Raw genomic sequence first — 15,831 nt, forward strand, 5'->3', positions numbered from 1 at the left:
TGAATGAAAATGTCAGATTTTCAGCTTCTTTAAACAAAGACTTTTTTTTTTTTGCTTGATAACCATATGTTTTTCAAAAAAAAGGTCCAAGAAAAGGGCATCATGAATCTTTACCTTGTCCCCTTAAATTCTCATCTCTCATTTTATAAGGTACAAGCATAGGAGAACTGCCCAAATATCCTCTCCACACACACTGTGACTGGGAGTAAAATCCCTTAAAAGAAAACGGGATGTTCTGCTTCTATTCAAGAGCACTCGGGATGATGAGAACCAACAGAATAAAAGCAAGACATAAAGCTGGTTGTGGTATTATAAAAACAAAAGAGAAGCAAGTTGAAGTACTGTTACCTATACAATAAAAAGAACGGGAGACAGACCGTATTACATACTTAAAAAGATTTATGTCCATCAACAGATAAATGGATAAACAAAATGCGGTATATACGTACAACGGAATAGTTTTGGTCATAAAAAGAAATGAAGATCTGCTACACCTAAGACACGGAGGAACCTTGAAAACATGCTAAGTAAAGTAAGCCAGACAGACACAAAAGGACAAATACTGTATGGCCCCATTTATATGAAATAGCTAGAATAGGGAAGTGCACAGAGACGAAAGTTTACTGGTAGTTACCAGGGGCTGGGAAAGGGGGAGAAGGGGAACTATGGCTAAGGGGTTTCTGTTTGGGGTGAAAAAAACATTGCAAATGAATAGTGGTGATGACTGCACACCACGGTGAATGTGATGAATATCATTGAAGTGTACCCTCAAAATGGTTAAAACAGCCAATTTTTTTCTGATAAATATTTTACCACAGTAAAAAATGTTACAACTCATTATGATTCAAAGTTTATTTTAAACCATAACATAATATCTCTGTGAAACACAGAGGACGCTTTGGACAAAAATAAATTTATGCTGTCATGTAGTAAAGCTTACCAGTGCCAGAAGAGTCTTCTCTAACTTTAATCCCATCTCTGTTCTGAATGGAAAGAATCCCATTAAGCTGGTAACTTCGTGGAGAGTGTAGAATTCCGGATACTTCTTCACTTGTTCAATGCAAGCTTTTAAAATTTGCTAGGAAATAAAAATCAAGAGAAATTCATTTTTACTGAACTTCTCTGAAAATGAAACAAAAATACCTTAGTTACATGTGGCTATAAAATTATACGTTCCAAACACTAGCTGAATTTCATTAATCAAACTTCTAACAACCCCCAAAAAAACCAAACCCAGTGCCGTTGAGTCAATTCCGACTCATAGCAACCCTATAGGACAGAGTAGAACTGCCCCATAGAGTTTTGAAAGGAGCGCCTGGTGGATTCGAACTGCTGACCCTTTGGTTAGCAGCCATAGCACTTAACCACTACGCCACCTGGGTTTCCAACCCCAGGCACACTGTATATTCCTTTCTTATTGGATTTAATCTCTTATTTTTCATAAAAATTTATTTTTAACCTAATTGCTTAAAATGCTGATATTCAAGAATACTAAAATTAGCAATCTTATTAAAATTTAAAACTAAATAGAGAAAACACACTATGTTTTCTAGGCTATTTAAGAAACTGTCAGAGAAATTAAGCCACATGGAAACTGAAGCATACTTTACTGCAACAAAAACAGATGAATGGTTAGAAATAAATAAGTTTAATAACCTAAAAGATTCCCAAGCACAATGAACTAATGCAATAAGTAGGTCATTCTACTTACAATCTAAAAAACAAATGAGAAACAGTGTAACTAATTCAAATGATGGATTCTTTAGTATTTTCCTCCTCTCTGAATTGTTTTCAGTACATTGACAACTCACTACAAAATGTAATGAGGAAAGAAATAAAATCCACAGCTTTACTCTAGAAGAATACATGCCACTTGTCAAAACATGAACATAACTCAGAAACATGGTGGATTCTGGGGGGTGGGGGGCAGGGGTGTGTAATAATTAAAACACACACATATAGATTATCTTCTGAGATATGTATTTTTTCTTCTGCCAATGAATCTTTTCTGAATCTTTTGGATTTTATTTTAGATCTCAAAAGCTTTTGTTGTTGTTGTGTGCTGTCGGGTCAATTCTGAATCACAGTGACTCTCCCTATATGGCAGAGTAGAGATGCCCCATTGGGTTTCCTAGGCTGTAATCTTTATGGGAGCAGATTGTCAGGTCTTTTCTCCTGTGGAATGGCTGGTAGGCTTGAACCACCAACCTTTTGGTTAGCAGTTGAGTGCTTAACCACTGCACAACCAGGGCCCCTTTAGAAATAAGTACATCTTCATAACAGGTCTAACTCCCCCTTCCTTCTGACATTTGTAAAAATATGTCAAGTTACAATTGCCTGGCTTTACTCCAGTGTACCTTCTCATCTATAGTTTCATACACCTTCTCTGCTTCTCCAATCCCTACTCCCTGCTATCTAACTTCCCCCGTCAATCCACTCTTTTCAATGCTGACCCTAATATTTAATTCAGGATATTACTTTCAACTAAGGCAGATATGGGCTAATATGAAAAAACTGTTTATTTTGAAAAACCCCAGTCAACTGCAAACTCATAGCTATGTAATATCTGTGCTTCTTATTTATAATATTAGTTAACTTTTACCCCTAAGTTCCCTCTCCTACAGAAGTCATTACAAGAATCTGCGCATGCAGAGGAAAGCACATAAAGAAGGTCTGTGTAACACAGAGACCGTTCTGGCTGGCTATTTACTGGCACTTCGTTTTGGGTTAAACTGTGCCAGGTGTTAAGGTGCTTTTAGATGAATTTTACTTAACTGGGTAATTATGGCAAGGAGAAAGAATTAAATAAAAATTGAAGACTGATTTATACTTGTTCTCAGGTATATTAAACCGCTATTAAAGGTATTTCACAATTGGTATGTATTGAAGCAATCTAACTTTTTTAAGTATCATTAATTTATTTAATAAAAACATGTTTTTAACTAATTGTTTTTCTTTGAAAAGCAGCTAACAGTGAATACAGAGAGTTAAGAGACTCAGATTCTTCCCATCACTCACCCCCTGAAAGCTATTTAAACACTCAAAATACCCTGAGAGCCAATTACACTAAAATCATATGCGGGTACACAATCTAAATCCATCATTACAAAGTAAGCTGAAAATGACTATGCTCCCTAAATTTTATTTTAGGCTAAAAAGGAAAATTGTGGGCACCATGTTTTGAAATTCAAAAATTTAATAGATCTTGCTGTGTATTTACGGAACGTAGTATCATGTCTGCCCCACGGGTGGTAAACACTCAGGAAATATTTATGGGATAACTGAAAAATAAAAAAATATAGACACCACTTCTGACACTGTGGCAGAGTACATACTTTGAAATTAAAACTGGATCCTGGATGAATTACAATTAGCAATTTCTATGTATTGCTGGCCTTCGTATAAAGCAAGGAGAATCTTTAATGATCATAAATAAACAAAAAAGTAAGCCACAAATATGAGCGAGGAGAAAGAGGAGTAGCAAGTAGTAGGAAGACCCATGAAAGGTGAGGTGGCTTGAGGTCAAAGGCTTCAGCCAGTTTTAAGGTCAGGTGGGAGGCTGAACACAAGACTCTAACATTTTAAACACAGTACCTTAAAAGGGCTAAGTGGTTGAGAATCAGTGGTGACCCTGGCTTTAAGCAGAAGGCATCTTCAATTTAGGCAATCAAAATTCTGATAGATTAAATTCAAGAAAATATAAGTACACACACACGTATGCACAGACACATGAAACTACCAAGCATTCGAGAAAATGATTATGTGAGTGAGGACTGGAAGAAACAGCAAATAGATAGGAGACCCCAAGACAGTTGTTGGGGAATTATAAGATAAAGAATACAAAACAATACATGAAATGCTTAAAGAAGTAAAGTCAGAAACAAAAATTTATACAAAAACAAGATTATTAAAAAATGACAAAGAAGTTTACAGCAGATTAGACATAGCTGAAGACAGGAATAGTAAACTGGAGGGCAGATTTTTCAAATGTTATATAGAGCCATTTAGAAATGGAAAGTATAAAAGACAGGTTAAAAGACACAAAGGACAGATTGAGGTCTAACCTAGGAAAGATTGGAAATTCTAGAAAGACAGAGTTGAGAGAATGAAAGAGAAGCAATATTTGAAAACGGCTGAAAATTTTCCAGAACTGATGAAGGATACAAATCCACAGATACAAGAAACACAACGTACCAAGTAGGATTTAAAAAAAAAAAAAAGTGAGAATCTAACCTCAATGCCTTGTAATGAAATTGCAGAACACCAAAGATAAAGAGCACAGGGAGAAAAGACTGATTTCCTAAGAGAAATGACAATTAAACAGACAACATACTTTTCAAAAACAATAACATAAGTCAAAAGAAGTAGAATTACATCTTCAAATGTTGAGAAACAACTGTCAACCTAGAACTGTGTATAGATAACAACAATACATAAAGATTCCAGAGAAGCAAAGAAGGAGGCTGATTGTTTACCACCAAAATGCCTTCATCAAAGCAATTTCTAAAACATGTTGCATTTCAGAAAGAATGAAAAGGATCTTGTAAGTTTGAGAAGAAGAAATTGTTAGACAAAAACTGGCAAACTTGTGGGTAAATTAAACAAAAGTCCATATAAGGAAATAATAAAGTGGGCTTGTTTAACAGAGCGAAGACGCTAACAACAATCAGGGGAAAAAAAAAAAAAAAACCCATTGCCGTTGAGTCAATCCTGACTCACAGTGACCCTGTAGGACAGAGCAGAACTGCCTCATGGGATTTCCAATGCTGTAAATCGTTCCAGGAGCAGACTGCCACAACTTTCTCAGCAGCTGGTGGGTTCGAACAGCCCACCTATCAGTTAGCAGCTGAGCCACCAGGGCTCCCACTAAGATAACAATGGCAAATAAATCAGGAGGAATGGGAGGAGAGTCAAAATGTTCTCAGGTCTCCGTATTGTTTGGGAAAAGAGTTAAGATACTGATTAAAGTAGTATTCATTGTAAAATTTCAAGAATAACCACTAAAAGAACAGAGAGCTCAGTATAAATTTTGTATCAACAGACAAGGGAAAAGGAAGGGGAAAAAAGTCAACCCTCCTAAAAGAATTAAAAAAAAAGAAAAACAGAAAAAGTAAGATAGGTAGAAAGCACAAATATATCCATGTAGATCAATAATTACAATGAATGCAAAATGACTAAACTTTCTAATTGAAAGGGAAGAGATTGTCAGGCTTCATTCTCTAAAAAAAGAATGAAAAGCAATCTAGTTAAACACTGTTTTAAGAGATACTTGCAAAACAGAAGATCTATAGATTCAAAGCACTCCCAAAGCCACTAAAATCCCATCTAGCTTTTTTACAGAAACTGACAACTTGATTCCAAAATCTGCATGGAAATGTAAAGGACCTATATAACAGCTAAAACAATTTTTGAAAAAGAATGAAGTTGCAGGACTTCAACCACACAGTTTCAAGCTTCCAGACTTAACTAAAAAACTACAATAATCAAGGCCCTGTGGTGCTGGTATAAAGACAGACATATAATTTTTTTTTTATAGGGGCAGAAGAGAGTAAAAAAAAAAATCCCATACATTTATGGTGACAAGGTAGTTCAATGAAGGAAAGAATAACCTTTTCAACAAGTAGTGCTGGGCAGAATTTCTCAACACTGGCACTACTAACATTCTGGATCAGATAATTCTTTGTTGTGAGACATAGCAGGCTGTTTAGCAGCGGCTTCCCTGGCTCTCTACCCACTAGATGCCAGTAGCATCCCTCCCCCGCCGTCGTGAAACCAAAAATGTCTCCAGACATTCCCCAAGTTCCCTGGGGCAGGAGGGAGGAACAAAACTGCCCCCAGTTGAGAACTACTTGGGGGAGGCAAATATTACAATGATAGAACACACACATACACACACAAACACTAACCATAAAAAATCTGAAAAACTAGGCTTCAACAAAAGTAAAATTCTGCAAATATTTAAAGAAATTTTACAATTCAATACAAATAAAACCTGACAAAAAAAATCAGCAAAAGATTTTAACAGATACTCCACAAAAGACGATATACAACGTCAATGAGCATATAAAAAAAATGTGCAACAGGGAAATCCAAATTAGAACCACGATGAGATACCACTACACACCCATTTGGCTGGCTGAAATGAAAAAGACTGACAATGCCAAGTGTTAGCGAAGACCTGGGGCAAATGGCACTCTCTTACATTCCTGGTGGGGTGTAAAATAGCACAGCCACTATGAAGAGCAGTTTAGCAGTTTCTAATAAGATAATATTTGCCATATAATCTTAAGGTTCCTGGGTGGTACAAATAGTTTGTGCTCGGCTACTAATCTAAAGGCAGGCAGTTCAGGAGGGGAGGGATGGGGTTGGAAAAACACTAAATACACAGTAGATAAATGGTAACTTTGGTGAAGGATAAGACAGTACACAACAGTGGGGAAGCCAGCACAACTTGTACAAGGCAAGGTCATGGAAACTCCATAGACACATCCAAACTCCCTGAGGGACCAAATTGCTGGACTGAGGGCTGTGGGGACCATGGTCTCGTGGAACCGCTAGCTCAAGAGGCATAACATAGTTTGTAAAGAAAATGTTCTACACTCTACTTTGGTGAGTTGCATCTGGGGTCTTAAAAGCCTGTGAGCAGCCATCTAAGATACTCCACTGGTCTCACCCCTTCAGGGGCAAGGGAGAATGAGGAAAACTAAAGACATAAGTGAAAGATTAGTCCAAAGGACTAATGGACCACAGCTACCACAGCCTCTACCAAACTGAGTCTAGTACAACTAGATGGTGCCCAGCTACCACAGCCAACTGCTCTGACAGGAATCATAATAGAGGGTCCCGGACAGAGCAGTAAAAAAAATGTAGAACAAAATTCTAACTCACAAAAAAAAAGACTGGACTTACTGGTTTGACAGAGACTGGAGAAACCTGAGCATATAGCCCCTGGATACCCTTTTGACTCAGTAATGAAGCCATTTCTGAGGTTCACCCTTCAGTCAAAGATTAGATAGGCCTGTAAAACAAAACAAGACTAAAGGGGCACACCAGCCCAGGGACAAGGACTAGAAGGCAAGAGGGGACAGGAAAGCTGGTAAAAGGGAACCCAAGGTTGAGAATGGAGAGTGTTGATATGTCCTGGGGTTGGTAACCAACGTCTCAAAACAGTATGTGTACTAACTGTTTAAGAAAAAGCTAGTTTGTTCTGTAAACCATCATCTAAAGTACAACTGAAAAAAAAAAAAGATGGTTTGGCAAATCGAACCCACCAAGTGGCACCAAGGAAGAAGACCTGAAAATCTGCTTCTGTGAAGATTACAGACAAAAACCTCCCTATGGAGTAGTTCTACTCTGTTAACACTTGGGGTTGCCATGAGTCAGAATTAAGTCAACAGCAAAGAGTTTGTTTCTTGTTTTTGTCATATAATCGAGCAATTCTATCCCTATGTATTTACACAAGAAAAATGAAAACACATGCCCCCAAAAGCCTTGTTCAGGGATGTTTATAGTAGCAGCTTTTCCATAAATAGTCCCAAACGGCAAGTAACACAAAATTTCCACCAATGGCTGAACAGAGAAACAGATTCTGGTACAAACATACAGTTAAATAAAAACGAACAAATCACAGATGCCTGCAACAACATGGATTAAGATCAGAAACAGGCCGCGTGACCTAGGTATATGCCCAAAAGACAGGAAAGCAGGGACTCAAACAGGCACTTGTCCACCAATGTTGACTGCACCATTATTCACAACAGCCAAAAGGTGGAAACAACCCAGTGTCCATCAAGAGACAAACAGATATAGTACAGCAATCCCTGGGTCATGAACATCTGGCTTACGTACAACTTACAGTTACAAACCACCTCCAGGTAAAGCCTATTACACTAAAAATCTGAGATACCTGCAACGGTTCATAACAACAAACAGGCGTTACTTTGTGACGTGTCAAAACATTATTATTATTATTTTAGTGAATCTGGAAGTGCTTCTTTCATGTTTTTTACACATAGAAAAGTACACTATATGCTATATACTAAGACAAACATTTGGCTAACTGACATTAGATACGAACCGGACCTAATCCTTCCAATTTATGTACAAATCCGACTTGAAGACAGATTTAGGAACAGAGCTCCTTTGTAATCTGGGGACTGCGTGGATATACATACAACGGAGTATTATTTAGAATAAACAGAAATGAATTTCCGATGTACGTAAGACATGGATGAACCCTGAAAATATTATGCTAAATGAAATAAATCAGACATGAAAAGAATAAATACTGTATGATATCACTTATGTGAAATACTAGTATAGGCAAATGCAGAGACAAAAGTAGATTAGTGGTTAGTAAGGCCTGCGGTTACCACTGGTGGTGCGGTGGTTAAGAGCTATGGCTGCTCACCAGACTGAGTCCAGCACAACTAGATGGTGCCTGGCTATCACCACTGATTGTTCTGACAGGGACCATAATAGAGAGTCCAGGAAAGAGCTGCAGAAAACGTAGAACAAAATTCAAACTCACACACAAAAAAGACTAGACTTACTGGTCTGACAGAGACTGGAGAAACCCTGAGAGTATGGCCCCCAGACACCCTTTTAACTCAGTACTGAAGTTATTCCTGAGGGTCACCCTTCAGCCAAAGATTAGACAGGCCCATAAAACAGTAACACACGTAGTTCAATCATGTATACGAGACTAAATGGGCACACCAGCCCAGGGGTAAGTATGAGAAGGCAGGAGGGGACAAGAAAGCTGGACGAATGGCAACTGGAAACCCGAGGTCAAGAAGGGGAGAGCATTGACACGTTGTGGGGTTGGCAACCAACATTACAAAACAATATGTGTGTTAATTGTTTAATGAGAAACTAATTTGATCTGTAAACTTTCACCTAAAGCACAATTAAAAAAAAAAAAAAAGACTATGGCTGTTAACCAAAAGGTCAGCAGTTTGAATCCACCAGCCGCTTTTTGGCAACCCTATGGGGCAGTTCTGCTCTGTCCTATAGGGTCGCTATGAGTAGGAACCAACTCCACAGCAACGGGTTTCAGGGGCTGAGGAAAAGGAGGAATGGGGTGTCACTGCTTAGTGGTATTAAGTCTCTGCTTAGGGTGAGGAAAGAGTTTTGAAAAAAGACAGCAGTGATGCTGTACAACATGGTGAATGTAACTGACGTCATGGAACTGTACACTTAAAAATGGTTAAAACAGCAGATTTTATTTTTTATATATTTTACCACAATAAAAACGTTTAAAAAAATAAAACAAAAAAGTAAAAAAAAAAAAAAAAATTGCTGAGTGAAAGAAGCCAGATATGAGAGTGCATTGTGTATGATTCAATTTTTATGACACTCTAGAGAAGGCAAAGCTTGCCCATGGCGACAGAAAGTACACAGGTGATGTCCTGGGGCCAGAGCTGGGAGCAGGCCCACCTTCAGTGGGATGGAGATATTCTATATCATGATTGTGGCTGTGGTTACAGGGAGGTATACATTTCTCATAACTAACTGAAGTGCACACTTCAAATTGGTACATGTTATTGTATGTAAATTATACCTCAATAAAATTAATTAAAAAATTAAACATGGGTTAAAAAGGGAGTGTTTAGTTCTAGCCATACAGGTATAGTACAATCTTAAAAAAAATGGGAGAGAATGGGGAAAACCTATGAAAAAACTGTTTTTCAAACTGTTCTCAGTTATCTTATTGACTGGCAGCATTGTTACTCTGAGGTTTTTATGAGTATGATGTGGGATAAACCAAATGAGACACATGACATATTTTCTTTTCTTTAAATATATGCCCTAGCTCTGTCCACGGCAAAGGTTTAGAAACAATGACCAACTCAGGAGCAATGAGCATCGCCAGTGGCCAGACTGTAGTCTTGAAATACCATTTCTAACTGAAAGAAACAAGGGCCCTGGGAAATGTCTGATTCTAGGGCAGGAAATACACAAAATCAATCTCAAACAGTACCTGAGTCATTCAAAAGGACTCAGCAACCTATATGAGAAAGTTTTTATTAGGAAACTTGGTACAACTTGAACATTAAAAAGGATAATAATTGCAGTGGACTGAAACCCATTACCTCAGGCTGGGTTCTCTAGAGCAAGCAAAACCAGTGCACCATATAAATATGTACACAGAGAGACTTCTCTCAAGGAAGTGGCTCATGCAGTTGCAGAGTTTGGAAAATTCCAAGTCTGTGGGTCAGGCTGGAGGCTTTGGCAGGTCAGACAGCAGACGTCTGGCTTACAGGCTGCGGAGGCCAACGAATCCCAAGATTGGCAGGTAAGATGGCAGGTAAGCTGCTAACTCAAGTCCCAAGAACTGGAGGTCAGATGAACAGGGACCAGTTGTAGGATCCAGGGCAAGCAAAAGCCAGTGAGCTTTGCCAGAAAGTCCACCTATATTGGATGCAGGCCACACCCCCAATGAAACTCCCTTTCAACTGACTGGCTACTCACAGCAGATCCCATCATGGGGGTGATCGCATTACATTAGATATCATTATGGAGTTGATTACATCATCACATAGCTGCCAGACTACATCATAACTGCCAAACCACTGAGAATCATGGCCCAGCCAAGCTGACACACAACCTTAGCCATCACATCCATCAAATATGTTTAACTCCATACCAAGAATAATAATAATAAAAACAAACTGATCACCTTCGGAGAATAAGAAGAAACCAATTCATTTATTCTGCTACACAGAGAACTACATAAACTGGGAGACCACACAGCAGATAAAGGGAAGCATACCTTTATAAAAGTATTCTAACAGATAAAAAAAGAAATGATGCAATCAGAATATTACAATTTTGAAAACCCCAGTGAATGAACAGATCTGGGCACTGAACATCAGTAGCTGCTAGCAGCATAAAAAAAGAGACAGACATTATGTGCCACCTGATTAGAGAATACACCACCATCTAAACATTTGATTCCTTTGGCAAGTCTAAGTCTGATTAAGCCTGGGATCCTGCTGCTAAGTTGCAGGAAATACAGAGGAAAGAAAAATATGTTGAACATCATTATGAATATGCAATAATCAAAATTCAGACTGTGGGAAACTCTACACATCAAATGACCTAGGTTCTTCAATACATAAATTTTAAGGAAAGGAAAGGGATAGAGGGGAAACCTATAGATTAAAAGACTTTTATTAAATAAAAAACAATTTGCAACATATATAACGCATAAAACCTTTGTATTTAGAATACACGAAGAACTCCCACATACAAATAAGAAAAAGACGGACAATTCAGTAGAATAAAGGGTAAGACTTGAACAGTCAACTCACAAGAGAAAATCTAAATGTCCAATAAGCGTATCTAAAAGCACTCAACCTTACTATAAGTATTACATTCTCTATTCAAATTTACGCACTAACCACTGAGACCAAAGATGAGGAAATTAAAGACTTTCACCAACTTTTGCAGTTTGAAATTGACTGAACGTGCCATCAGGATGCTGAAAATTACCGGTGATTAGCATGCAAAAAGTTGGAAACAAAGAAGAAGGACCGATAGTTGGAAAATATGGCCTTGGTGAAAGAAACGATGCCGGAGATCGTATGATTGAATTTTGCAAGACCAATGAACCTCACCAGACAGAATACACAGGAATCGAATTGACAACATCTGTGGAAAGAGATGCTGGAAAAGCTCAATATCATCAGTCAGAACAAGACCAGGGACCGACTATAGATCAGACCATCAGTTACTCATATGCAAGTTCAAGTTGAAACTGAGGAAAATTAGAATTAAGTCCATAAGTGCCAAAGCACGACCATCAGTATACCTCACCTGAATTTAGAGACCATCTCAAGAACAGATTTGATGCGTTGAACACTAATGACCGAAAACCAGATGAATTGTAGAATGACATCAAGGACATGATACATGAAGAAAGCAAGAGGTCATTAAAAACACAGGAGAGAAAGAAAAGACCTAAACAGATGTCAGAAGAGACTCTGAAACTTGCTCTTGAAATCAAGTAGCTAAAGCAAAAGGAAAAAATGATGAAGTAAAAGAGCTGAACAGAGGATTTCAAAGGGCAGCTCGAAAAGGCAAAGTAAAGTGTTAAGATGACATGTGTGAAGACCCAGAGAACATGTTCTATCTAGATTTACGCACCAGCCAGTAAGGCCAAAGATGAAGAAATTGAAGGTTTTAATCAACTTCTGCAGTCTGAAACTGACTGAACACGCAATCAGGATGCACTGATAATTACTGGTGAAGAACATGCTCAGCATTTCTCCAGCTGAAAAAACTGAAGAAAAAATTCAAGTCTCGAGTTGCAATACTGAAGGATTCTATGGGGAAAATACTAAACAATGCAAGAAGCATCAAAAGAAGATGGAAGGAATATGCAGAGTCACTATACAAAAAGAATTGGTCGACGTTCAACCGTTTCAGGAGGTAACATATGATCAGGAACTGATGGTATTGAAGGAAAAGTCCAAGCTGCACTAAAGGCACTGGCGAAAAACAAGGCTCTGGGAATTGACGGAATACCTGAGATGTTTCAAGAAATGGGTGCAGTGCTAGAAGTACTCACTCGTCTTTGCCAAGAAATTTGGAGGAGAGCTACCTGACCAAGTGACTGGAAGGGATCCATATTTATGCCTATTCCCAAGATAGATGATTCAACCGAATGCAGAAATTATCGAACAATATCAATAACATCACATGCAACCAAAATTTTGCTGAAGATCATTCAAAAGCAGTTGCAGCAGTATATTGACACGGAACTGCCAGAAATTCAAGCCGGATTTAGAAGAGGACATGGAACCAGGGATATCACTGCTGATGTCAGATGGATCCTGGCTGAGAATAGAGAATACCAGAAAGATGTTTACCTGTGTTTTATTGACTATGCAAAGGCATTTGACTGTGTGATCATACCAAATTATGAACAACATTGAGAAGAATGGGAATTCCAGAACACTTAATCATGCTCATGAAGAATCTGTGCATGGATCAAGAGACAGTCATTGGAATAGAACAAGGGGATACTACACAGTTTAAAGTCAGGAAAGGTGTGTGGCAGGGTTGTATCCTTTCACCATACCTATTCAATCTGTATGCTGAGCAAATAATCCAATAAGCAGGACTATATGAAGAAGAACGGGGCATCAGGATTGGAGGAAGACTCATTAACAACCTCCATTATGCAGCTTACATAACCTTGCTTGCTGAAAGTGAAGAGGACTTGAAACACTTAGTGATGAAGATCAAAGACTACAGCCTTCAGTATGGATTAATCCTCAACGAAAAGAAACTAAAAAATTCTCACAACTGGACCAATAAGCAACATCATGATAAACAGAGAAGAGATTGAGGTTATCAAGGATTTCCTTTTACTTGGATCCACAATCAACACCCATGGAAGCAGCAGTAAAGAAATCAAAAGACACACTGCACTGGGCACATTGTCTACAAAAGACCTCTTTAAAGTGTTGAAAAGTAAAAATGTCACCTTGAGGGCTAAGGTGCACCTGACCCAAGTCATGGTGTTTTCAATCGCGTCATATGCAAGCAAAAGCTGGATAATGAGTAAGGAAGACTGAAGAAGAATTACGCCTTTGAATTGTGGTGTTGGTGAAGAATATTGAATATACCATGGACTGCCAAAAGAACAAATCTGTCTTGGAAGACGTACAACCAGAATGTTCCTTAGAAGGATGCCAAGACTACATCTCACACACTTTGGACATGTTATCAGTAGAGATCAGTCCCTGGAGAAGGACGTCATGCGTGGTAAAGTAGAGGGTCAGCAAAAAAGAGGAAGACCCTCAATGAGATGAACTGAGATACAGTGGCTGCCAACAATGGGTTCAAGCATAGCAACCATTGTGAGGATGGCACAGGACCAGTCAGTCATTCTGTTGTACACAGGGTCACTATGAGTTAGAATCAACCCGACAGTACCTAACAAAAATGACAGAATGGTTAAAGTTAAAATGATTGTAAATATCAATTGCGGAGGGTATGATGCAGCACAATGCTCAAACACCGATGGTTGTATCGTCAACTGGTACAACTACTTCTGAAAACCGTTCGGCATCATCTACCAAGCTTGAAGACACCCATACTCTATGACCAAATACTTTCACTCTGGGGCAGATATCCAAAAGAACTGTGTGCACATCAAGAGATATGTATGAGAATTTTCACAGCAGCATTGCTTAGAATAGCTCCAGACTGGAAATAAGCTAAATGTTGATCAGCAGAAGAATAAGTGTAGTTTATTTATATAATGGCATAATGCGCAAAAATGAAAATTAATGAACTACAACTACACACAACACAGATGAATCTCACAAACATAATATTGAGTGAAAGAAGGAAGACACAAAAAAATTCTGTTCCCATAAAATTCAAAAACAGGTAAAAGAGAAGTAGAAGAGCTCAAAAACAAGCATGCAAGTACCACTACAGAGATTGGGATAACGACTATCTATGAGAGGGAGAATGTTGTTATCTGGGAGGGATACACAGGGGGCTTCTGGATTATCGGCAGGGGTGGGTTACCCATCAGGCAAGGCATGCAGGGTGCTTACTGGGCTTACCAGACCATCTGTAGCGAACAATTTCACACGTGACACCCATGTGAAATTGTTCACTACAGATCAGGAAGCAAGCACAAGTAAGCCTGTGCTTACCTTGCTTACTAGGTCATATGCCACTATCAGGGATGATAAATTTGAAAAGGGACTTTAATTCTGTAGGAAGCTGCTGAGGGGTTGGGAAAGGGACAGATGCTAGCCATACCGAGAAGCTGGGTCTTTGACGTGGTGAAAAAATGTGAAACTGTTCACTACTGGTGATCTGATAGGCAAGGTAAGCACAGTGCTTACACTCCCTATTGGATAATCTGCTCCAGTTACTACTAACGTTTCATTTCTTGACTTGGATGAGAGTGACACAGGTGTTCACGTTATAATTAGTTGTTAAGTTGTATATATTTATGCTATGCACTTTTCGGTATATATATTACATTTCATAAAATCTAGTAAAAAAGATTAGAAAAATATCAACGTGTCTTTTGTGGGAGAGGTATAAAAAGTAAGTTAAAGAAAATGCTGCTGTCAAGTTAATCTGACTGAAAAACAAATCTTAATGTTTATTGTTAGCTACCTAATAACGTACCTAGCTAATATACATTTCTGTATTCATTCAACAAATATTTACATTGGGCAGTTACTATGTGCCAGGTACTATTCTAGGCAGTGGGAACAGGATAGTGAACAAAAAAGTAATTACACACAGGCATGCAAAGATAGTAAACAAAAATAAAACATGGTAAGGGGTAAAGAGAATGCTGAAGGAGATGCTATTTTCTATAGAGTGATCAGGAACACCCTCACTGATAGGTGACATCTGATTTGAAAGAGATCTAAAGGAATCAAGGCACAAATCCATGCAGACATCTGGGGACAGGTATCTTTGCAGAAAGATGGGAACAGCAAATGCCTAAGGTCTCAAAGCTAGACCATGCTTGGAGTATTCAAGAAATACAGAGGCCAGCAGGCTGGAGGAGAGCAACTGCAGAAGCTAAAGCTGGGGAGAAGGGTAAGATCATATATGGGATTGCAAAACTTTATACAGACTCTGCTTTTTCCTGAGTGAGATAAAAAGACATTTTAAAGCAGAAAAATGAGGGGGTATAGTATATGTTTTAAAAACATTGCTCTGGTCCTTGAAAAAGCACTATTAAACCAGGCACAGCTACCAGTTCCTCCGCCATATGGAAAAGCATGACATTCCGTTTGAGTTTATAATATTTAGATTTAGAGAAAATAAAAACCAAAT

General features: G+C 38.4%; 1 protein-coding gene across 8 annotated transcripts in view; it reads right to left on the minus strand.

Moving 5' to 3' along the window:
* Positions 1-15,831, minus strand: part of ICE2 (interactor of little elongation complex ELL subunit 2) — a 69,116-nt gene that overhangs the window by 39,629 nt on the left and 13,656 nt on the right. For all 8 annotated transcript variants that reach the window (XR_007519851.1, XM_049905483.1, XM_049905480.1 and 5 more), the window contains one exon: positions 941-1,078. Coding sequence is in view for 7 of the 8 variants with exons in the window: in XM_049905483.1 (XP_049761440.1) it covers positions 941-1,078 (138 nt within the window). In the remaining variant the exon portion in view is untranslated. The remainder of the gene's footprint in view (positions 1-940; positions 1,079-15,831) is intronic.

This window comes from Elephas maximus, chromosome 13 (assembly GCF_024166365.1).
Source record: "Elephas maximus indicus isolate mEleMax1 chromosome 13, mEleMax1 primary haplotype, whole genome shotgun sequence".
Taxonomy (NCBI): domain Eukaryota; kingdom Metazoa; phylum Chordata; class Mammalia; order Proboscidea; family Elephantidae; genus Elephas; species Elephas maximus.